This window comes from Schistosoma mansoni, chromosome W (genome assembly GCF_000237925.1).
Source record: "Schistosoma mansoni strain Puerto Rico chromosome W, complete genome".
NCBI classification, from domain to species: Eukaryota; Metazoa; Platyhelminthes; class Trematoda; order Strigeidida; family Schistosomatidae; genus Schistosoma; species Schistosoma mansoni.
In genome coordinates this window covers 17,054,298-17,080,460 of record NC_031502.1, presented here as the reverse complement: position 1 = coordinate 17,080,460, position 26,163 = coordinate 17,054,298, and the positions used below count along the sequence as shown (strand labels likewise).

The window sequence follows — 26,163 nt, the reverse complement described above, 5'->3', positions numbered from 1 at the left end:
ATTCACGTGTTAACCTCGAATACTCAGATGATATAATTCTTTTTGGTGAAGACGCTGGTAAAATGCAGTCTTCCGTCCACCTTAAGCAACAATGTAAACGTATTTGGTTTGTGATTCTCCTCGAAATGCAACCGCCTCACTCATTTTAGGAGTTTCATCAGTCTTGATGGTCTCTCCGTATTCGAAAAGCTCGATCGGCTTTTTTGAACTGTCGTCATTTATGGCACAGGCGAGATATCCGTCTGCCAACTAAAGTGCGACTATACTACATGGCAGTTCGCTCTGTTCTACTTTGTGGTTATGAAACATGGCCTTTAAGAACAGAGGATATTCGTATGTTACTGGTATTCAGCCATATATGTCTTCGAAGCATTTCTCGTGTATTTTAGGACCAGTGAGTATGCAATACCTAGGTTTGAATGGGGCACTAGATACGAGTTGGAAATTTATTGATAAGGTAGTAAATCCTCATCTGGTGAGGTGACTAAACGTACTACGTATTCCCACCCACTGCCTACGTCGAAGGGCGATATTGTCTGGTGTAGGGATAGGCTCGAAGAAAGCTAAAAGCGACTAAACCGAAACATGGAACTAGTCCATGAAGTCAATGACAGCTGAACTGAGCTGTGTTAATAAATGTAGACTACCCAATTGAGGTTCACGTGATTATCGTAATCAACAGTTAGACTTTGAATGACAGGGCTCAAAATCGTTTACAATGGTTCAGGTGTATCAACGAAGCTAAGCTAACCAAGTAAAACTTACAAATAACTAGGTTGCGCATTTTTTGCTGGGATATCACTTTTAATTTCAAATAAGGCTGTAGAACTCATTCTCTGAAGGGATCAGTTCCTCTTATCATAACACATGGCGGTGTTAATGTTTTTTTCATGTACCACAAAATATCTGTTACTGCAAGTTATTCGCGTTTAATTAATCCACCTACTCAGCTGAAGAATTTCAATACTGCGTAAAAAGCTTTTCTCAGTGACAGTCAGTTACTAGACAATCAAAGTCCAATAAATCTTATTACCTATTCTAGAGCACTGTGAAGCGATTCATAAATGAGATAAATCATTTAGATAATCGACAAATTTATCTTACATTTCATAATGTAAATTAAGTTTGCAAACATGATAATTATCACGGAATTGATATTAGAGGTTTTAAAACAATTAACAAAATGAAAAGCTCTAATTCAGTGCAGAAAATCGCGTTCATTTTTCTCAAAATGTTATTGGAAAAGAGAAACAGCGGAGTACTGTTTGTTTAGTTATTGTGTAAAGATACAGAGAAATCAGAAGAGAGGTCAATAATAAATACTATACACTAAAAGGACATTTTCCTTTATGAAACACGAAAACTACAAGTTCACTTTTGAACAACTTACTTATCCACCACTTTTTCTTTGATTCTTACAACAGACAACCCAAGCTTGTACTTTTTAATAAATTAACAGTCCAGAAATATTGACAGAAGTTATAGCTTCACTATATCTGTTTGGCTCCATTTATTAGACAATAATAATGCTGTAGGCGTTGATTCACATACAACTGGGTCAAGATTTTTGCCGTCATCATCTTGACTTTCAAATTTAGCGAGTAAGCGATAAAACTCGGTGGCTGTAGGAGGTTCATAAATAGGGAAGTTTGTTGAATGATTCAAATCGTTAACAGATGAAGTAAGTGTTTTTGAGCTACACGGGGCATTGTCAGATCGATCAGCAGAAACAGAGTCGTTTTGAGGGAGGCAAAACATACTGTTGTGGTTTGGAGTGGTTGGAAGTGAAAGCGAATTTTCATTAGCAAGACGGTCATATAAAACATCTTGCGAAGTCTCCTCAGTTTGTAGATCTGGATGCTGATTGAGATTAGGAGAATTACTTGTTTCAGGAGCAGTTTTACGAGATTCATCAGCATCGTCGCCGTCCGAAATTACGACTGGGGAAGATGGGTTGTTTAAGTTGACTAGTTTCTCAGGACTCTGATGATATTTACGAATCGATAACTTATGATGACGTCTTGAGTGACAATAACAGCAGCATGAATGCTTGTGACGACACTTACGATGATAGCGGTCACAACGACTACGGTGACAGTGATAATTTTTACGATGGACAGTTTTACGTTGACGTGAAGAATTACGCAAGCGCATTGCTGCTGAGTTGAATTTTGAAGTTTGCTGCAATTCACTTGAAGAGGATGACGACCTTGATGAGAAAACCGATCTAGAAGTCGAACACGATGAATCACTATCTATTTTAATCGATTCTCTAATAAGTTCACAATCACTATCTATGTTTTCCAAATGACTGATATTTAACTTTCGCCTGCGATGACGATTATGTGATTCGTGCTTTGTTTGAGAGTGGTAATAGTATTTAAGAGAATTTCTAGGGGAAAAAATGTTTAACCTGTTTCCCACAGTATTAGCTTCAGTGTTTTTTGAACAATCGGATTTTACACTATACTTATTTTCAGATACAAGATTTGTGGTCTTCTTAGGCAAATCAGCTAAACATGAACCACAAACACTGGATGATGGGATTGTCGAATACGAAATCTCATCAGGTCGTTCGTCTATTTCCATAGGCTCTTCACGACGGGGTATGGATGAATACCGTTCAGTGAAACTATCACTCCAGTTGGTATTTGTGTTGATGGAAGACAATACTGATGAACTAAGGGACAATTTAGTAGTTACACTATGCATGTTGTCAATATCTGAATAATTTCGTGCAGTGCTTAGATGAAAAGCTTTGTTCTTGTCTGTTTCTTGGATTGAGTGTTGAACAGATTCGTTTACAGTTGGAAAGTCATTTTGTAAAGGCATATTTGAAAATGTCTTAAACAACGAACCAAGAGATGCAGTGGATTCACATCCGTTTGTTCGACTATCTGGGGAAGACTCATGACCTGGTTCTGAATCGTCAGAGGTCAATACATTGGATTGAGCAGGAGCTACACACGGTTCATTATGACCTATTGTTTCTTCATCAGAGGAGTCCGATGATATGACGACATATGGAGCCGTGTCACGCCAACCACCAGGTGAATTGTGCACTGATGGAGACTCGTCAGCTGATGTAATTGATCCTACTGAAGATACCAAGGGGAAAATCCGACTACCTCTAAAAGGACAAATGTCACTAGACGTTGTTTGCTGATTCGATGCAGCCGAGCTCCAATCACCAGAATTAACATCGTTAGTAATTCCATTAGTACTAGTAGCTGAATTAGCAGAACGATCAGTTTGAGGACACGAAGAGTGTGAAGGCTGTCTTAGAAATGTCCAATCAATTCCTGAGAACCTTGATGCATATGGTGCTCTTATCGTGTCCAAGTTTTCTAACGACTGTCCTCGGCCTTCTGATTGCATGGAAAATGTTTGTGATCTATTAACTACTGACCTCGGGCTGGTGAGATCAATAACGGCTAATGGAGTTAGGGTCATCGGCATAAGTGGCATATGTAATAGTTCACTGATCAGGTGTTCTGGATCATTTCTTAAACCAGGCACGCGTGCAGTGAAAAGAAGTAAAAGACCGTCTAGACGTCTTAGTGCAAGTGGGTGGGACTGAATAGCTGGTTGTAAGTAATCAGCAGGCTCTCTTACGCTAATAACATTTCGGATAGATACTCTACTACTAGTGCGTTGATTTGGAACTGAACTTACAGAATTTTCTTCTGAATTTTGTGGTGTAAGGCACGTCAGTCGGGTACGATCATTACATTGACTGAACTGACCACTAAGAGCTTCACTGAACCGTGCTTGATCTATCAGTTCACTTAAAACGCGTTGATATAAGAGACGGTTTGGGAAAATTTCTGAGGTACTTACTGATCCATCATGACTCAAATTAATAGTCCTCCCTGACGTTTGACCTCTTAATCTGGAGAAAGATATGATCGCTTCAAGAAGAGCATGACAAGAGCTTCCTAAACGAAGACAGTTAGGATGACAAGTTAGTGAAGGACCATGAAATACTAATGGACTAGGTAGGCTAGGCGGAGGATCTCCTGTACCAGGTAAAGGATCAGGATGAGAAGCGCCAGAGACAGCATGAACGAACAGTCTTTGGAGTAGCCAATTGATTAGAGGATGGATGATGAGTCCTTCAGGTTGGGCGAAACCCGGACGGAGTCGAGGCCAACAGGCGGAAGCAATATAAACAGCCAAACGAGGGTCATGAGAAAGTCCTTGAAACTGTCTATCCCTGTGTCTTTCAGTTGATGACGAGATTAATCCGCCCAAAGCAACTCTGCGCCGATACAGACAAACCGAGGAATCGTATTCTTCCATGCTTCCGGTGAACTGAGCGAATTGCGAAATTTCTGAGGCTAGATGGTGAAGGTACACACGGGGTACCAGTGATGGATGAAGAGCTGGTTGAGTTACCAAAAGATCAACAAGTGACTGTTCATTTGTTATTGGGACTGTACATATGTGTTGCAAGACTATATTGGTCAAATTGTCGAGTTCCCTTGTTTCCACCTCTAAGCCAGGAGGACCAGATATAAGAGGAGATGTTACAGCGGCATTATAATACCCGATATCCTCCGAATTTTCACGACTTCCTTGCGAACTATAAGAAATGTCATAAGCAAGCCATGGAGCGATAACACGTAATTCACGACGGACGAATGATGCGAGCCTGTGTCTATGAGTTTCGTTTGCTGCTAGAAATTCTGGACTGATATTTCGTGTGAGATCAGACCTGTATAAGTACAAAAAATGATCAATGTTTATTGGTGAAACTAACTAATTACTACAGAAATGTTTAATATAGAAATCCAAGATTAAATTTTAGGTAAATTGACTGGAAAGCGTTAGTAATCGAGATGAAATATAACACGAAATAAACGAATACAATAATTTTTATTTACATAAACTCAGTTTTATTTGCTGCTTTGGACCGATTTGGATAACAATCGATCTAAAACTGTTAATAAGTCATAGTAAGCAAATGGAATTTTCAAATACATTTATTATAACACTATAACTAGTGTAAAACACTGAAAAGTGATTGTTTAATTTCACTTAACAATGAGAAAATTTAGCTTCAAGTTATAGCAACAAGTAAGAGCATAATTATCTAACCAAAGATGTAAACATCGATACTATTTTAAAAAAGTTATTATTAATCTATCCACTATTTTTTCAGTATTAAAATTCAGCTCAAGTATTTGTGAATTTATAGAAAGATGAAAGCTTTTAATAAAAGGAGATACCTTTGTTTTTGTACAAGAAAAGTGCTTACTCAATCTATTTTACATAAAACGAACAGATGACAAAAAGCATCCTACAAGGGACAAGAGAAATCGTCTGATTCTCCTCAAAGTAAATAGACTGATTTCGTTATGTAGTATATGTACATGCATCTTTAATTGAATTCGAAATAATTTGTACGATTCATTCAATGCAAAACTCTTTGATATTTATAGGCATTTTTAACGCTTGAATCTTACTGGATCAACTTTATGATTCTCCTTTTTTCTTGTTAATCCCAAAGTGTTGTTTTATTTGGCAGATAAACTAAGACAATACATTTAATTTTTATTAAAACAGAATTTACAAATCTAAGAATGTGAACTCTAGAAATAGACAAGACACAAGTGACCAGATAATCCTTAAACACTACGAATAATAGCTTAGATATATAAACGGGCAAAGTACTATGTAGTAGTCAGTCAGCTACAACGTAGGACCAGGCACATATATGCATCGGTCCAAGTTGCCATACCTCATCAGCACAAGATCAACACTGAATTCATAGAAGTAGTTAATTTAGTGGTGATAATATATGAAAGAAAGATCGTATATAAGGATATAGTACAGGAAGAAAGATATGAAGCAATTTTAATCTCACGGTTTAAGAGAAGAAAAAGAGTGCATACACCTACGCCATTGTGATCAATTCTGAGCCATATCACCCAGAGTCTCCAGTCATTGGTTACGATAGTCACGCGGACCCCAACCAAAAAGTCCGCATCTACCAACATGGCTCAGACTAAAAGTTAGTGACTTCAAGCACTGATGCCATGTTTTGGTTTGGCCGCCCCTAAATCTCTTCCAACCATCCTCAATACTAGTCAGCATGGCGCGTAGTGGTAATCGGTGTTCAGACATACGTAACACGTGGCCTAACCATCTCAGTCGATGAAGATTAATGATCTCATCAACTGATTTACCATCATTCCCTTAAACCCTGAGTCTAACATCACTATAACTTACCCGGTGATCCCAGCAATATTTCTTAGGCATCTGTGGTCCAATACTAGTAACTTACGAGTATCTTGTACCATTAATGGCCACGTTTTGCAACCGTAAAGTAGAACAGAGCGAACTGCCGTGCAGTATACTCGTTCTTTTATTGATAGACGGATATCTGGTCTTCGCCATAAGTGACGTAACTCGGCAAAAGCCAAACGAGCATTCTGAATCCATGCAGAGATTTCGTCAGACACCAACCCATTAGGGCTGATCAGACTTCCAAGATAAGTAAAGTTGTCCAGCAGTAGGTCTATGATGAAGTTAAACAAAAATGGAGATAATGGACAGCTTTGCCGGACACCACTTGAGGTTGTAAAATCAGGTGACAGTTCTCCCCAAGCTCTGACTCGACTGGTGGTGTTCGAGTAAAGAGCCTCTACAAGGTTTATATACTTCTGAGGTATACCTTTCAATGACAGACATTGCCACAGAACCTCTCAATCTACAGAGTCAAATGCTGCTTTTAAGTCAAGAAAAACTAATATTGTCAGACGCCTATAAGCATGTCTGTGTTCTAAAATCTGACGAATGGTGAACATGAGGTTGATGCTGCCACGACCAGGTCTGAAGCCGACCTGATTTTCTCGTTTTTGCAGTTCACGAGTCTTAGTTAGGCGCCCGATAATTATTGAGGCTAGTATTTTAGATGCTATATTAGTCAAACTAATCCCTCTATTATTATCATAGGATGATTTTAACTCATTATATATTGCAACAATCAGATATTGTCACCAGTCAGATGGGATTACGTCCTACTCCCACATTTTAGCTAAAATATTGGTCCACAGAATTGTTAAAATTGGACCACTATATTTAAGGACCTCTGTAGCCAATCCATCTGGACCAGCTGCTCTTCCTCGTTTCAGATGAGTTATAGCCTATTGAACTTCAGCTAGAGTAGGGGGACCTACTTTAATGTTACATTCAGGCTGTTTGGGAATAGTGGGTAACTGTAAAGTAGCTGAAGGCCAACTGAACTGCTCCCTAAAGTGTTCCGCCCATCGTTCTAAACGTCTGAGCTGAGAGATATGAGTGTTGTCCTTTTCCTGGATTGTTTCGCTTACATTGACTTCTTAATTCCAGTTTCTTTTATTAGTCTGAAGAGTTGTCTGGTGTTGCCTACAGCCTCTGCCTTTTCCATTTCGTTTGCTTTCGTTGCCCACCACTGCTCACGATCGTTCCTTAGACTTTTGGTTAACGTAGATCTGACTTGTTTTCGCTCTTCATCGTATTCAGGGCCTGATAGGATGAGTTTACGAGAGTCTATCAGTGCAATAGACTTAGAGGAAATCCATTGGTTTTTTCTAACCCTTTGGTTTAAATTATTAATAGATGTTACTGCTGTTTCCACAGCTGTTCGTATATCTTTCCAAGTAACATCTGGATCAGCCTCGTTTACAGAACTGCCTAGATGTGAACTCAGTTTTTTCTGGAACTTACTTTTGGCTTTCTCGTCCCCCAGTTCGAATCTAATGGGTCTTCTTAGTGCAGTTTTTCTGAAGCCAGTGAGTTGCAAACAAACGTATGCTCGTATTAGAACATAATCAGAGTCCGAACAGGTATTCCAGAGCGAGCGACAGTCTTCTATCGAGCCTCTCCAACGATGACTGATGGCAATGTGGTCTATTTGAGTCCATCGTTGGTTTGGTGCAGGTGGTCGCCATGTCAGACGATGTCTCTCCTTATGCTTAAAATTAATGCTTGTTTAAATAAACGATTGTCTGAGCATAGTTGCAACAGACGATCACCATTATCTGTTCGCTAAGACGGAATACTAAACTACCCACCTAAATGTCTTTCTGTTTGGTTTAAGCTACCCAATTAGGCATTGAAGTCACCTGCGGCAAGTACTATGTCTGAGCGCTTGGTTTTTTGAAGAAGTTTAGAGAGCTTTCTGTAAAAGTTATCTTTCACTTCATCCGGGCTGCAGTCAGTGAGAGCGTAGGCAGAAACGACGAAAAAGCAACGACGTGTGTTCCTATCCTTCAGAGTTCTTACGGAGCCGTTTAGCCGAACACATAAGCGACTGTTAACGGGAATCCACTCTAATAGTGCTTGTTCTACCGTCATACTTAGTGCTACGTCTGCACCCACCAATCCACGAGAACTAGCTACTGGGTCGCCAGATACACCAAGAGTGTATCTCGTCGGCCCCCAGTTTTGATTAAGTCAAGTGAATAACCACACTAGGATCCTGTATGCATGTTTCGGAGACACAGCATATATCAATGGTACGAGACCAAAATGTGGCACAAATCCATGAAGTCACTCACTGACAAGTGGACTGAGCCATGTTGGTAGGTGTAGACTACCTAGTTGGGATCTGCGAAATGATAGCAATCGATGGTTAGAGACCTTGAATGACATGACTCAAAATCGTTTGCAATGGCGAAGGTGTATCCACTGTGTGTTATGCCAAATTTTAATCTTCTGAATTATTTATGTCCCTTTCTTTTGTCTCTTTACAAATTTATTTCACTGGATTATACTCCTTGAATAACCTCTGCAAACCCTAATCTTTCAGATTACTGCTTATACTATTATTACTTCTACCACTATGGGATTCGAATCGACAACTGCATCTCTGTGCTAATGTGGTATGGCAACTCGAACTGATGTACGTACGTACGAAGTTCTACGTTGTGACTGACTGACGGCTGATATTGCTTAAGTAATTTTTTATCTCAGATATTTTTATTTCCTAAACTATGGGAAAGAAGAAATGAATATTCGTGGGATTCCAAATTTTAACAAATACTTGTTCGTAGTTAACTTCTTAGAAAATATATCATTGGTAGACGAATGGTGCTGGGCAATTCGGAATGGTGTTTTTAGAGCTGATACCTTATATACCTTTTCTATATAACGAGTAAAACGTACCACTAGGATTGCTGCTTATTAGAAAATTTTTGCTATTACCATACTAGTTCCGACAGAAGCTAGTTCACTTCTGTATTATTCAAAGTAAAAATTCTATCTAGTCATTATAGCTCAATAATCGTAGTAGAACAAACAACGTGAGCCACTAAACCAAGGCAGCAGGTAATTATAAAAAGACCAGGATATCAAATACAATCACCACATGGACATATGGACAACGAAAATAAATAAATAAAACTTGACATTATATATTCTTCAGGAAACAAATATTTGAATGCACTTACTCTTGTAGGACAGGGATGGAATCAAGACAGAAAATGTATACTAACTGTCGAAGTAGTAAACTATTCAAAAGCGAAGAAGTGCTGGATCGAAGAGCATTATCAACCAAAATGGTTAGAAGTGACCGACGATTTTCTGCTGACCTACAAGAACATAATATAAGTACATTGGTGACTATCAAACAGTTGTACATCACAGGAAACTGACTGAATAATTTTGTTACATAGCTGAACGGATGGAATAGAGGAAACAATCCATCATTTTTGACTATATCACAATCTATATACAAATTTATATATCTATCTATTATGCGACTAAGTGCGGTACAACACACCTATATCTGTTGATGAGGTCTCACAACAGAATTAATCAACTTAAAATATTTACTTGGAAATCTGATGATCCTACAGAGAGCGAGCAATCCTATGAACTTAACGATGAAAGGATAATTGCAGCCTACGTATATCATTTACTATTTGTGCACTTTGATACGTATATGCGACTTACAGTATTTGATCATAGATGCCCATGAAGGATTGGTGCAGTATATAAGGATAACAGAGTGAGCAATACTAAATACAGACATGGTGTGCTAGAGAAAGATGACAGACACGTTGATGAGAAACTGAATCCTGACTAATCTGAGTGTTTTTCAGTACTCTCTATTACATTCCTCTAATTATGTGCCATCAGTCAGTTAATCTTGGCACCGATTTCTCGACAGATAACAACAGACAACTACAATCGAAGACTGAGATAAGTCCCTGAGTCAATCAAGCTGATAAGACCTTAGTTTACATAAATTGAGGCAGGCGGCAGCAGATCTGGATGGTTGAACCGTGTAAATGTTCATAGTTAGTAGTCCAGTTAGACTGACTATGATACTAGCTAAAATCTGGAAACTAAGTGTAATCCCGTACGACTGACCTTGATCTCCAATCGTCCTATATTTTTTAAGACAAGACAAAAGCCTCTGATTTTAACCTTCAAAAAACGGTCTAACTGATATATTGTCTAAAATATTGGTTTTAACAATCATCTGACGCTTAACCAGGGACAATGAAGAGCGAACCCGGGAAAATCAGGTTATTTTTAGAACTGAACGTGGATTTGTAGACTAAGTATTCATCCGTGTTCAGGTTCTAGGACGGAAACACCCACTGACACCCGACTGTAGTGAATTTCCTTAACGCTAAAGCAACGTTCAACTTTGTTGACCAGGAGGTTTTTCGGCAATTTTTGCCAGTGAAAAGCCTACCAAAAGAGTCCATCAACCCCGTAAATAATATACCCGAACGCAACTCGTTAGATCAGAAATTATGTTGAACTGTCATCGCAATTGATATATATATATATATATATATATATATATATATATATATATATATATATATATATATATATATATATATATATATATATATATATATATGCGCCGCACGGATCTCATTTGATTTGTGTAAGGGCTGTGATATTGCCCAGGTGCCCAAACTGAAGCAGGTGGTTTTCTTAGGGGGTCACACTCCGATCCTTTGACCTAAAGGTCTGATCCAGAAGGCAGTGGAGCATCGTGAGGAGATGTAGTCCCATGGTAGCCGGTGATCAACGATTGATTCATACACCATTTGTCACCTCAGGATACTGGAGCCTATGCGCATCATTGGTTTGGAATCAGGGTTTTCCAACTCCCCTAGGTAGGCTCTCCGTGTCCACCAACTTGGTTAAAGCGCCGGACATTCGCTTTTCGTCCTCTCAATTTCGTAAACAACACCCCCGCCACGAGAAGGCAGTGAGTAGGGCTTCCCTGCCAGAGGCTATATAGGCGTGGCAATGTGAGAGCATTTGGAGAGGGAGAGAGGACTCTCCTCACTCTCAGCCGTACCAGGGCATTTGGGGGCCCCGGAGCCATAAGTTTGCTGTCCTATAAGCGATCTTTGTGCTTATTTGGACAGCGTCAATGGAATTCATTGTGTGTGAGGTGTTTTCACCCCTATGACCAGAGCGCAACAACACTTCTCCTGAAGCTAGTGTATCCTGTTCACACTGTGTCTAGTGAGTTTCACTTATTCAAGACATGGTCAGGTTGCATTATCCTATTTCTGTGGCTATTCTGATGACTCTCCCTTCCTCCCACACTGCTAAGATATTATATTTCACGTACACATATTAATTGTTGCTCTGGTTACCAGGAAGTGCGCTGGCCTCGAGACTTCCAGAGAATTGGCTTTTACCATGACGTGTTATCTGAAGACCGTTCAACTCCTAGGGTAAAATTTAAACGGTTTTTTATGGTTAGCGTTTTTTGATGAGATTGTTTTTATAAAGTGAGGTTGTTAGCCGTACATCTGAGCCTCTTACTTAAACGACAAATCCAATTTCACATTTTTTTCAGCAAATTAGTATTTCGTAACCTTTCACTTATCCCGGACTTGGAATGTACAGTAGCCCTAGAGTGTCTCAAGATGGAGTTTGCACGAAAATTGATTACTCATAATGAAAACCGAAAATATCGTTTTATGTATGTGCAAATAATTGAATTCATTCTTTAAGATGTCAACTTAAAAAGAGGACGTATTATTCATGATACACATAAAATGCCTTTTACAAATGGGTAGAAAATACAAAACTCACCCTAGTTCTGGATTCCATCTGTATGACATGTGTGAAGAAGTATCAAGAATCCCGACGGCTCTTGGTTGAGATATAGAGGTATCAGATGGAAAAAGAATGGGAGGTATGTATAACGAAGTGCTATCTGATGATGAACGAGTCACTCCATCGAGATAATTGAGTAAACGCACTTGATGTGTACCTAAATGATGATGATAGTGATAATGATGATGTGATCGCGGAATAGTGGTGTCATCTGGCGATGCATTTAAATATTCATCATCCAAGCGAAATGTAGTGGATAAATTATTTACTCGATTACGTCGGTTATTATTTGGTAGATCAGATACTAATAATTCAGTGAATTCCGTATCGGACAGAACAGAATGAATGATTTTTTGAGCCAAACGTTTACATAATGGACAAGAAGGATTGATACTGAGCCAACGATAAATACAATCATAACAAAATGTATGCATACAAGGTAAAACAACACAACGATTTGATTTTTCACATAAACAGATTACACAATCGTCATCACTTTCAAGACCAGTGGATCTAGCTGCTGTCAGAGCCGCCCGAACGTCTGGGCAATCAATAAGACTTTGAGAGCGCCTACTATTGTTTGCACGTGATGGATGGTTAGTAGATGGGATATTCGTAGAAGGTACGAAACGCGTGTTTGTTGCTGATAGGCGACGTGTGGCTCTTCTTCCAGACCTTGTGGTACGTAAACGTCCAGGTCTGTTACTGGAATCAAGGTCCTCAGTGCGAGTTAATTGGATACTATCATCGTTAAAACTCTCCAGGTTTATTCTAACACTTTCAGTGGTCGACTCATTTTGATATGAAGGACTTCCATGGGAGGAAAACAAAAGCTGAAGAAATGGAGGACGAACGAAATTACGTCGACGACTTCGACGAGAAGCTGAAACATTTGGATTGTTCGGTTCTAGGTTATCTGATAAACCACGACTACGTGATCTTGGATTAGCAGTAGAACGCTGAAAATCACGTAGAATACAACAAATATGTAGGTGAGGTAACGGTAGAGTAGGTAAAAAGTAACTAAGATTTCTAAACTATATAATCAGATCAGCATGTTCTTGAGAATTGGGAAAAAGGACAAAGTATACAAAAACCAGAATTAGAGCTATACAGCTTTCTTTAACCTCAATATCAGTTTTATCCAAAGATTGACGCTCAGAATAGAAAAAATACAGTAGTGATAAGTACAAAAGCAACAAGGATGGTTACGAAAACTTAAGAGTTAATTAGTACAGAGAGCAATAATCAAGATTTAGTTACGTTTCAATCCACTACAAACTAGAGGATTGTGTAAAAAGTCGAAAGTATCCACTCCAGTGTTACCTGAGAAAAATGTTTAAAAAAATAAATGACCTAATCAAATCAACTTTTTTTATAGAAGATAAATCCATATATAAAATGTCTCAGAAAACAAATGATCTAACATAGTATGATGTTTACAACAAATAAAATGTTTAGGAGTAGCGTTTCAGATTTCTTAAGGTTTTTAAACCACATAGGAATAAGTCACTGACAACGTAAGCTCTTTACGTATGATTTACGTAATTAGGTTTAAAGCAATCACGTGAGCATTCATGAAGTCACTGATATTACTTTGTTCTTCATTTGCTGTGTTAAAGCATGGAGTCAGTCACCCCATTATCCTGTAGAAAGAAATCTTCCTAAAATAATGCTAACCAGAATGAATGGATTAAACCCTCCGAGTTGAAGGAAGAAGTATAACGCCTCAGGGTGAAAGCCAGGATTCTTCGGAAGCCACGGGGCCGATGCTCCTTATAACAACCAGTGCAACAATTTTTATAGGAACATGGAACGTCTGGACAATGTAGGAGACCGGGAGGACCAATCAAATAGCAACGGAAATGAGGAGATACAAATTGGAAATACTCGGGATCAGAGAAACCCATTGAACACAAGCTGGACAGCAAATGCTGGATATGGGAGAGAGATGCTGCTGTACTCCAGTCACGAAGAGGAAAATGCTCTACACACTCGGGGAGTTTCTTTGACGCTGTTCAAAGGAGCACGAAATGCGCTTGTAGGATCGGAATCTCATGGATCCAGAATCATCAAAACATCATTCAAAACAAAGAAGGAGGGGATCACAATGAATATCATCTAATGTTATTCACCCACCAATGATAGCAATGACGATGATAAAGATCAGTTCTACTCGAGGCTGTAATTGATCATGGCGAAGTGCTCAGGAAAGGACCTGACAATTCTGATGGGAGATCTAAAGGCCAAAGTCGGAATGGACAACAACGATTATGCGGATATCATGGGACGATATGGACTGACAGGCAGAAAGGAAAGAGAATGTCGAGAGATTTGCGAATCTATGTGCATTCAACAAATTGGTTATAGGTGGCACAATATTCCCAAACAAACATATACACAACGCTACATGGATCTCACCGGATCACACTACACAGAACCAGATCGATCATATTTGTGTCAATAAAAAAATCAATAGGTCCATGGAAGACCTGAGAACCAGGTGAGGAATTGACATAGGTTCAAATCACTATCTGGTTGTGGCCAAGATGAAACTGAAGCTATAGAGACACTGGACGACTGGACAAACAGAAGTATAAAAGTTCAATATAGACTTCCTACGAGGCACTAATAAACTCAACGAATTCAAGATAACTCTCAACAACAGGTTACAAGTCTTACAGGATCTACTGAAAGAACAAGGAACTACGATGGAGGAAAACAGGAAAGGGACCAAAGAAGCACTAACTCTAACGTATCAGGAGGTGCTGGGCTGCAAGAAGCATCATCATAAGGAATGGATCTCTATGGAAACCCTGGACAAGATTTGAGAAAGGAAGAACAAAAAGACAGCAATTAACAACATCCGAACAAGAACAAAAGTAATCGAGACACAAGCTGAATACACAGAAGCAAACAACCAAGTGGAAAAGAGAATTAGAGCCGACAAGCGGAAATACGTGAAAGACCTAGCGACGACAGCGAAAGAGCTGCAAGAGAAGGAAATATGAAACAGCTACATGACACAACGAAGAAACTAGCAGGGAAATAAAGTAAACCAGAGAGACCGGTCAGGGACAAAGAAGGCAAGACAATTACTGAAATTCAAGAACAGTGGGACACTTCAGGGAACTCTTGAATAGACCAGCTCTATTGAATACACTGAACATTAGAGTAGCACCTACAGACCTTCCTATAGATGTCACTCCAACAACGATCGAAGAAATCACCACGACCATCAGACAAACCAAGAATGGGAAAGCAGCAGGACCTGACAATACATATGCCGAAGCACTCGAGTCAGACATAGAAGTAACTGCAAAGATGCTACAAGTTCTATTCAGGAAGATTTGGGAGGAAGAACAAGTGCTGATGGACTGGAAAGGAGGACACCTCACCAAGATACCAAAGAAAGGAGATTTGAGCAAATGTGAGAACTACAGAGGCATCATACTACTGTCAGTACCAGGAAAAGTTTTCAACAGTGTTGTTGAATCGGATGAAAGATCCAGAAGACACTCAGCCCCGAGATCAACAGACAGGGTTCCATAAGGACCGGTCGTGTACAGATGAATTCGAGACACTACAGACAGTTGTTGAGCAATCGTTTGAATGAGATTTATCACTATACATCAAATCCCTTGATTATGAGAAAGCATTCGACAGTGTGGATAGGAGGACTTATGAAACCTTCCTGTACATTATGGTGTACCTGAGAAGATCATCAACATCATCCGGGATTCATACGATGGACCAAACTGCAAAATCGTGTATAGAGGACAACTCACAGATTCATTGTAAGAGAAGATCGGTGTTAGACAAGGCTGCTTGCTAGCTCTCACCTTTTCTCTTTCTTCCGTGGGTTGACTCAATTATGAAGACCTTCACATATGCAGATAAGCACGGAATACAACGGATAACTCTGAATCAACTAGACGATTTGGACTTCGCAATTGGCCTGACCCTCCTATCCCATACACATCAACAAATGCAGATGAAGACAGCCAGCGTAGCAGCAGCCTATGCAGTATTAGGTCTCAACATACACAAGGAAAAACCAAGATCTTCAAATACAACACGGAGAACACTAACCCAAACGTACTTGATGGAGAAGCTTTGGAAGATGTGAAAACTTTCACTTACCTGGTCAGCATCAGAGACGAACAAGGAGGATCTGATGCAGATGTAAAGGCGAGGATCAGCAAGCACGAACAGCATTTCTACGGTTGAAGAACATTTGGAACTAAAAACAACCGTCAACCAATTTCAAAGTCAGAATCTTCAATACGAATGTTAAGACAGTTCTACTGTACGGAGCTTAAACTTGCAGAACTACCACAACCATCATCAAAAATGTACAAGTATTTCTAAACAATTGTCTACGCAAGATACTCAATGTCCGTTGGCCGGATACCATCAGTAGCAGCTCTCTGCGGGAGAGGACAAACCAGCTTCGAGCTGAGGAGGAAATTAGGGAAAGACGCTGGGAGTGGATAGGACATATATTGTGGAAATCACCAAACTTCATCACGAGGCAAGTGCTAATTTGGAATCCTGAAGGGAAACAGAAAAGAGGAAGATCAGCGGACACGTTGCGTTTGAATTGGAAGCAGATATAAAAAGGATGGATAGAAACTGGAAATAATTGCGCAGGACAGAGTTGGATGGAGAATGCTGGTGGGCGGCCTATGCTCTTCCCTGAGAGGTAACAGGAGCAAGTAAGTACTAATAAAGAAACACTGAGTATAATATTACAAAAATGATTAGACTGAAAAGACATTTCATCAAGCGTCAGGACAGCATAAGATTAGCTAAATGCGTTTACACTAATTATCGACTCAGGTAAAGCTTGTAAAGCAAAGAATTAAGAACAAATTTAAGTATCTTGCTTATAACTTAGTATTCAGAACTAATAAGTTTATATAGAAAATAGGTGGGAACTGACCTGAGACAAATGATGAGTACGGTCTAATCTACGAACCTGACGTGTCCGTCTTGTTAGTGGAGGTGGTGAACGTGACGAATTACTGGATGATGATGAAGAAATGAAAGACGCTCCCACAGGCCTCGATCGACTCAGTAGACGAGAATGTAGTGTATCAATAGTGGCTTCTGCACAGTCAACGTGTTGAACAGTATCTGTTATTACAGCATCACCCTGACGTCTGGAGACATGGGGTAAAGCTGCGGCTCGACGTCGGCCATACATAGTTTGAACAAGCGTGCAGTAACGCACAAAATGGGTATTAAACTTTGGGAATAGACTATAGAAAGCATAAATGGGAGTTAGATCGTACGACATGACAATTAAAAGAAAAAAATTAAAAAATAGGTAACTAATTATTTATTTGAATTTTGAATAATTGATGAACAACAGGAATGATTTATGTTTATATTTCTCAAGATAGGAAATGTAAAATTTAAGATATAGAGGTAATAATTTAATTTAAATATCGCAACGATAAAGCAAAAAATACATTGCAGTTTAAAAGATGAGGAGAAATGTAAAGTTGAGTGACTTGGAAGCAATGATGCGAGGTAAGAAAAATACTCTCGAAATGAATACGAATAGTAGTTGTTGCGCTTATAGTGTTTCAGCCCAAGGATTTTCGTTTAGAAAAGCTTGTACAACCTCTCTCATAGACAAATTTGGTATAAGCTGGTCTTCTATCAATGGTTGACGTGAAACGGGATCAAAATGTCCAACTTGGCGCAGGTGAGATATAATTGACGGCCGATCATAGGTAATTCCACAAGGAGTGATTACAGGATCTCGCATTAGATCAAAGCTAATACGACCACAAAGATAGTCTGGAATCTCACGTTTTTTTCGGCGTTCGTCCACCTATAAAATAGTAAGTAACTTACAATTTGTTTATTTTGTATGCTGAGTATAAAACAAAAACTGACTTCCTATATTGCTTAATGAACCAAATGAAGCATTTCTATTATGTCAGTAGTAAATAATATTAATTTGTATTGCAAGCATGCTATCATTTGTGATTGCACTGTATTTTTGGATATTTCAATAAGATGACGTATCCGATTGCCCTAAAAGAGAATCAATGTTCAAACGCGAATCACATCAGTAAATTGCTTGACACATTGGAATAACAGCCTACAAAATATCAAGCGTTCAAATTGATCATATATTTTATATATACTTGAAATCATGAGTCAATTGAAGCTAGACCACCGTAGAAAACCTGGAAACGGCCGTCCAGTGCTTCCAGGTTTTCTACGGCGGTCTAGCTTCAATTGACCCATGATTTCAAGTATATATAAAAATTACTTAAAATCTCCACAGAAAACCCCCTGATCATATATTTGTTTATTCTATTTTATATGAGGTGTATTTGTGATATTTGGTGTGGAGAAATTCTTTACAAAGCACTGTAATAAATTAGCAAATCAAAACACTTGAAATTTTTTTAGTTAATCTTTTTAGGAAACTTTTACATGAAGACCCTAGTATATCTTTCGGAAGTAGATACTTTGGTGGGTGTGGTAAACAGAAAAAAGAACTGTTGACGAGGGGACTAAAGACACCGTTGATGAGAAATCAGTACTCTATAAAAACGATTCTGACCTTCTTTGAAGGAATCGAAATAGCCACTGAAAGAAATTGAATAAATTGTCAGTTATGAAGTGATCATTTCCAAACAAAATGAGCAATTTCAAATGCCACTTCTCAGCTCCTACTGTGATACTGACGAACTACATAATGTGGAATTTAGGTCTGAAATACTTAGTGAAAATACCGGATAACCAAGATTAAATGTGTCTTAGTACAGTTACACGCACCAACGTTTGTCCCATGTTATATATATACATATATATATATATATACTACGGTAGTCTAGTCTGTATGATTAGTTCACATATTAAAGAACTACCTGGTTAGGACTCCATATCCGGAATTCGTGTGTGGATGTGGCAAGCCTTTTAAATCTACTTACTGAGAACCATCATTGCAAAAGTATGATCAAATACATAACACGTGGTGCGGCGTCAAAATTCTTAGTATACTATAATTACTTACCTTAGAGAACAGTTCATTAAGCTCTGAAATGTATTTTTGAGCAGTGTTATCTATTTTTGAAAGAATTTCTTGGTGCTTTGGTGAAATGTTTTCAAAATTGTTATCTTCGGTTGATAACGAATCAATAGAAATGTTTTTGGTTGACTCCAAGTTTGGTAGAGAACCATTGATTCCAGATAATTTAGATAAAATCACTTGCTTTTGACGGGCAGCATCTTCCATGATTAAATTATTTAAATAAACCTGAGTCAAAAATAAAGGCAAGCAGTTTGAACGCCATTAATACCACGACAAATAGGAGTAGCTGAAAGATGTAATGGATGTAAGGCAATGAGGTGATCATTCACAGAATTGTTTGAGTTAATTTAACACTCCATAAACGAAAAGTAGATGTTTATATGCTGGACTTTGAGAAACAAATTTTGTATGCTTGACAGATAGCGGGTAGCAATATTACGCGGCTCATCAAAGTAAATAATGTTTTAAATATCGTCATCACATGAAGAAGTGATGGGATAATAAAAAGATATTATCTTACCTTGATTTCAGTAATGTTGTCCTGATCTACTAAAAACACTAAAAATGTCGCTTTTACAAGGTTTCAAAGGTCATCATTAGAGATATAAAGAATGGAGAGGTATGTGATTTACAATCTACACTTCAAACAAATGTATACCAAGAAAGTGAAGCTGAATACCTAGATGAACACATTTCTGAAAAAAAGACACTTCAATTTCAAAACCATCCACTTTATTAAATATCAGGAATTTTTAATTTACTTATGACCAGTCATTCAGCCGAAAACTAAAGATTGAAAGTTTTAATAAACAACCCGTACAGACTTGAAAACTATTTAAACTTATATTAACTTAGTTGAATCAGATCAACTAAAGTAGCACTAGAATCGTTGGCCATAGTGAAACTTGAGGAGGAAGCCGAAAGAGGAAGTAGGAGGAATAATAGGAATTAAAGAGGGAAATTGATTATAAATACAGTGATCTTGAGAGCTGTTAGAGGTATGACGGCAGTTATCACTTCCCGGTTACCCACATCGTGGAAGGGTTCTTCTAGAGGTACCTGTGAAGGAAATTGGGTTAGAGTTGGTCTTAGTGACCTGAGAGAGTGACTGCAGTGCACAAGGGACAACAGCTTAAAGCCGGTCACACACGACTTTTTTGTGGGTAATTTTTGCGTTGGCTCCGTACTTGTTGAGACCTTACCGCCTGAGATGGGAATCCGTAAGATAAAGTGAGGTGCGCATTTTTAGTGTTGACCCTTTCTAACCCCACCCCTCCATGTGGGAAGGCAGCATTGCTGCAGATGTTGATTGTCCGAGGGAAGCATCTTACTGCCGTCACACCTCTGTACATGACTGCGACTTTACCTTCGGACCTTGGGTTCGCTGCTTTCAGTCTTACCGTTCTTCAACCAACCAGCCTGGCATGGTAGGACCTTGAGGACCGATTGTTCCATCCAGTATAGCCTGGTTGGTTAATCACGATAGGCAAGCCCAACCACCAAGTCAAGGTAGCAACGACGGTCGGGACTCAAATAGCTGAGCATAAAAAGATGGAATTACGCATTCTGACACGTAACTATTATCATTCATAATGAATACCATTTTTTAACAAATAATACTATTACTTGTAAAGAAATTTCTTCTTTTTTTCTATCTTCATCCATGGCTTCAAAACGTTTTTTTCGAGCTAATCGGATAACTGAAGTTATATCATCTCCAAAATTACGATGCTGTTCTAAAGCTAAATTATGGGCATGAACAAGTCTAGTTAATGCTTCTTCATATTGATTTAAGCCCAAGTGTGCTTGTCCAGCAAAGAAATGAGCTTTTAAATTGTTTTGATCTAAATCAATCGCTTTTCTACAAGAGGTTAGAAAAGAAAATAAACACGGCTAAATGGCAATGTGAAGAGAACGTTTCCTAGTTAATAATCAGTATAAAAGTGACCGAGCACGTCTTAGAAAGTAATAGAAGTTTAAAATAGTCAGAACAGAAATGCAAGTAATGCTCTGATTCAAAGTTCCACCTATATTTACGTATTGGATATTGTTTAGAGAACTTTAGACGCTTTTCTTTACGATTTCACTCATACATATTGATTAGATGCTCATTAAGTATTCTGCTTTCATTATTTTTTTATCCTAGCTCTAAGCTTTTATTTGGACCGTGATTTGTTGTTATAGCATCCTCTACTCAAAAACTAGAACCGATTAACTGTGTACCTAGTATTCCGTTTTCCCAACATTAATGTTGTTTCGTGCTAATACTGTTAACTGATTGGTCTGCTGAGTGGTCTGGTTTTGTATGTATATAAACGAATGTCTGGAATATAATAACGAAGCTGGACAAGTAAACATTAGTCTTGAGTTCTTCCTCTTCGTTCGTGGGTAGTTAGTATTGGGCCAACCTTTGGGCATATGGTGTCAGTCTTCCTCGTCCTTGTTGTGTATTGGCTGTTCAAGATCATCTGAGCGTATTAAGCGGCTGTAGGATATAACAAATACATTACGGAAAAACGACGTTTAATAATTTTAAACACTGAGTGATAAAATATTTTAAATTCTCACGTAGAGTGTACTAGAATCGTTGAGAATAGGAGTTACCAAATCTTAAATTTGCCTCATCGTTTCTCACTTAATAACGGCGAACAGTAAGTCAAGATAGGGCTTTTTCGGTTTACCATGTCACAAATAAACTATCAAACTGTAAGGGTACCCAAGTCTGAAATAGAGGAAGCAGATGGGATTAACTGAAATAAATAAGACTAATGGGTTCCGAATAAATAAATTCTACTTCCTTGTTTGTTCAAAATTGGGTCATACAGAATCTCACTAAAATGGCTAAATCAACTACAAGATATTTTCCGAACTGAGTGGAACCTACGTGTGAACTTAGTGAGTTAACTGCGCAATATGTATTGCTTGAAGGTTTATTAGGAATCAAACAGCTGGGGCATGAAACCACGAAGTAATAAAATTTGATTTACTAATAACACATATAAATCCTGGTTCGGCAGAGCGCCAGAAGCACATCACATAAATGGGGTGATAATATTGTATGGGAAAGGAGGAAAGGGTTAAATAATTGATAAATAAATGGGCAAAGGTAGTAATTAATAAAAAAAATGGTCCAATTACAAACACAAACATAAATAGGTTTATTTCGTTCCCATTGAGAATGTAAAAAAAAACTATAGCAGGACTGATACTGGCTTCTGATAATATCTCAAGCTACTGAACTATACGGTCTCTGAGACCCCGTCGAGTAGTTATGATGGATCACTAGCTGCTGATCCAATACGACTATTTTTCATACTACGTCCCCACATTGTTAACTGAACACTACTTTTTTGCACCTGGCCTCAATGTCGGTAGATAAGACGAGGTTTGAAAACTTTTAGGATGACACTAGGAAACCATATCCAAGTCACCGAAACTGGTATTTCAGGATGGTGATCCGAAGTGAGTTATCATCACTGATCTTGGACACGTGTCACCTCACCTTACTAGTACTAATATAATGCACCAGTTGCACTTCTTTGGGGGAAGGATAACCGAACACCTTTGACTCACAGGGACCAGGTTTTACGAACAAAAAGCCAAACTGCTCTTACTGATGTTGTACACCCGATTTTTTGTAGAAAGAATAACATAATGACGGTGCTAAAGGTACATGAAATTGTCATAGAGAGCTCTGGCTTTTACTACGTGTAGACTGATCTTATCTGTCATATCAACAACAGAATACACAAGGTTCAGACACATTGACCTTTCAAGTATTTCCATAGGTTCACTTCAAAGGGTAAGTCCAGAATATGGTACTGTGGTCCTTGGAGTACGTTGCATTTCGAAGTTACAAAGTACATGCCATAAATGCGAATTAACTGGAATTGATTAAGTGTAGTATGAGTGGGTTATGTATCACCACACAGTAAAACAATGTCGTGTGGGTGCTTGGGGTTGAAAAGTCTTTTTCCAGGGATAAAATATACATTAGAACCGAGTATTTACGAAAGAGATGTTTTGCATAACGTTGTCGAAAACAAAGCTAGCGAACAGTAAAATTTGGAAACCCAACATAACTCCTTTTAATAGAATGGAACAATAAAGAGGTGGATGTATGTCGTCACCCTGGATAAGTTCTTTATGTACAGACCCTTCAAAATATTGATAAGCTTCTCGGGTGGATAATTTTTAAGCAGACAATAAGGAAATTTAGTATAACGAGTCAAAGCTAGCCCTCATATGCACTAAAACAGTGATTGTTAAGTGGCGTTGTTCCGAGATTTGAGAGAAAAGAAGTGATCAGTAGACGCACGAGTCAGTTTTGGAACTTTTAGAGCTTGATGAAAGCCGATATTCTGGAATCAATGGGGAGCCGACTTGTATCCCAGCAAATGATTTATGGACAACATGGATCAATTTTAAAGATGAGAACAACGACCGCTTGAACCCAAAATGATAGGACACTTTTAGTTTACAAACAACTCAATCAACCACATGTTCGGACATCAAACAGAAGCAGATGCTTTTCCCAGGAGATCATTCACCAGGTCTTTGACCTAGAGATATGACTAAAGTGTCAGTAGAGCAAAGTTGGAAGATGTATTCCAAGGTATATAATAACCATATAACATTCATTCGCTATTTGTTCACTCAAAAAATTAAGCCCATATACATTGCTGTTCAAAAATCAGGGTTTCTCAATTCCTCTAGATAAAATGCTTGTGTTCTACTCCCACCTATAGTATATTTTGATTCGCGGTTTACCATTTTCAAAAAACCCGCTACATGAAGGTGGTAAGTAGGACTCACCCATAGACATCTACAGACACGGCCGTATGAGAGCGTTCGGTATTCAATAGAGAACACTCTATATCCCAGGTCTTACTACGAGATCTGTGAACCTATGAGGCAATCGAATATCTCTCTCACTAAGTTATGTACTTGGTCTTGCTCAGACCACGAATCATTCATTCACATCAGGTAGTTTCATCTTACCACGGTTGCCAATTTCCGTTGTTTCTAAGAAAAAATGGCGGCAGAATAAAGAAACTGAAGTTTATATGCAAAACCTAACGGCTGTTGAAATGAAACGCAATCCAATGATAAGCCGCATGTTTTGTAAATACTGTTGGCATGATCTACCTTCTGAAAACGAAGCATTTTACGGGTTCGAAACAACCCCATGTTTGACCAGATTACCAATACGAGGCTTATTTAGTCTCCCTGTGAATATTTCCTAATATCAGAAGATCTAAGTGCTATGAATCTATTGATTTGAATTCATTATGTGAGATAAATGAAATTAATGGATCAGTTACATAAAATGTATGGTTCATTGCCTAATACATGTTATCGAGTTGGACTTACTTTTGTGGGAAATATTCATGATACAAATGTCTGACACTGGGTGTAAGGGCTGTCTAGACAAAGGATTACATACATAAAAATTACACTAAGATTTAGATTTATAAAGTAGTCATGTGAATTATTCGTAGACAAGTAAAACGTTTCAAGCAAAATAAGATGTTCAATAGTCCCATTGTAATATTCGGCTGAAAACAAACACTTTGGTTCCGATTCTAGTTATTTTAACTTCATATCAAATTAATATTTGAAACGAAGTTCAAGTGCGACGGAAAGTAAAAGACCTATCCATTAACGTTTATCAGTCTACTTTATGATTTTCGAGTGGCATAAAAAAATAACATCTAAGTGCATGTCAAAAATAATCTAATTTGAAAACATCTGTTAATTGAAGATTAAAGTAGGATTTATCTGTGTCAGTTAGTTTATTCATAAATTTACCAACCACACTCAAAAATTATCGCAAAACAAAGTCGTCTGTTACACGAATTCCTCCGAGCAGTACGAACAACAACCTATGCTTCCATAAGCTCGGGTTTGTTTTCGAAGAATTTCTTAGTACTATACATACAACTGATAGAATTTTATAGTTCTAATCACGACCCAGTGTTTTTAATGGGGAGATTGAGATATCAGTTATTGGTTCTAGAAAACAAAATACTTTCTGTAAATGAAATATTACTCTGAGGTTGTGGTTGATTAGATTTAACATACGTTTATTCATTTATCAATTTACTTCACATCAAAACACGTGACTCCCGTCACAGCACTCAAGACAGTATACACAGGAATTGTTATATCAATATAGCATTTCCTAGTTGAGTGCCAAAGAGACTATATTCAAAGAAACAAAAACAATATAGTACCACATTTTATGAAATAGGACTACGATTAGTTCAATCAACATTGAACATGACGTTTTACTTAATTAATCCGACAGTAAAACTCTAACCATAAGTCGATACTGATAGTATTGAGTAACAAATACTTTTCATTGAACTGTATGCCTTATAACATTAACTTGAAGCTTTCTTACCTTGTAATTATAAAGTAATAAAATGATAAAATATATGCATCTCCGTATGCTTTTTAGTTAACCTTCCATAATTTCGTTATTATCAATGTGTTGAGAAAATATAGACCACGCTTACGTAATTTACTGATCACTTATTTAAAAAGATGAAGTTGTTAGTCTCAAAAATAGGACTGTCATCCCACATTTTGAGGCTTATATTCTAATAATTCAATGATTATTAGTACGCTAGCAGCAATATCTTTCTAGACTATAAAAACAAATCATAATTTCTAAACCGATTCGCCCAGATATACGCGTGAACTAATGTCTCCACAAAGTACTAATAATATTGAAATTCACTGAAATAAATTTGTCACAATTTCGACAAGGTATTGTAAATTGGTACAAACCTGCAATCAGACAAAACTTTTGAATAATCTTGCATTTGGATATAACACAATGCTCTATTTGAATAGTATGAGGAAATATTTGGTTGTTGGGTGATAGCATGTGTATAGCATTGAACAGCTTCGTTATACTGACATGAGTTGAACAGTTGATTGCCCATATCTTTCAACGATTGATGGGTAAGTGTGGATATATCAAGACCTCTTAAAATATTTGACAT

The 26,163-nt window shown here is 38.0% G+C and overlaps 2 protein-coding genes across 2 annotated transcripts; both read right to left on the bottom strand.

Annotated features, from left to right (window-relative positions):
* Positions 1-951: 951 nt before the first annotated feature.
* Smp_080520 (hypothetical protein) lies at positions 952-17,299 on the bottom strand (the record flags this gene model as incomplete). The annotated part of the gene is made up of 4 exons (XM_018788794.1): positions 952-4,717; positions 9,438-9,578; positions 12,067-13,049; positions 17,036-17,299. 4 exons carry the CDS (start codon positions 17,297-17,299, stop codon positions 1,480-1,482), a joined length of 4,626 nt encoding a protein of 1,541 aa, XP_018654301.1. The 3' UTR covers positions 952-1,479.
* A 232-nt stretch (positions 17,300-17,531) lies between these two features.
* Smp_165540 (peptidyl-prolyl cis-trans isomerase-like 4. ppil4) lies at positions 17,532-26,163 on the bottom strand (the record flags this gene model as incomplete). Its single annotated transcript, XM_018788793.1, has 5 exons — positions 17,532-17,673; positions 17,772-17,935; positions 19,133-19,375; positions 20,777-21,011; positions 25,946-26,163. The coding sequence occupies 5 exons, from the start codon at positions 26,161-26,163 to the stop codon at positions 17,532-17,534; spliced, it is 1,002 nt and encodes a 333-aa protein (XP_018654300.1).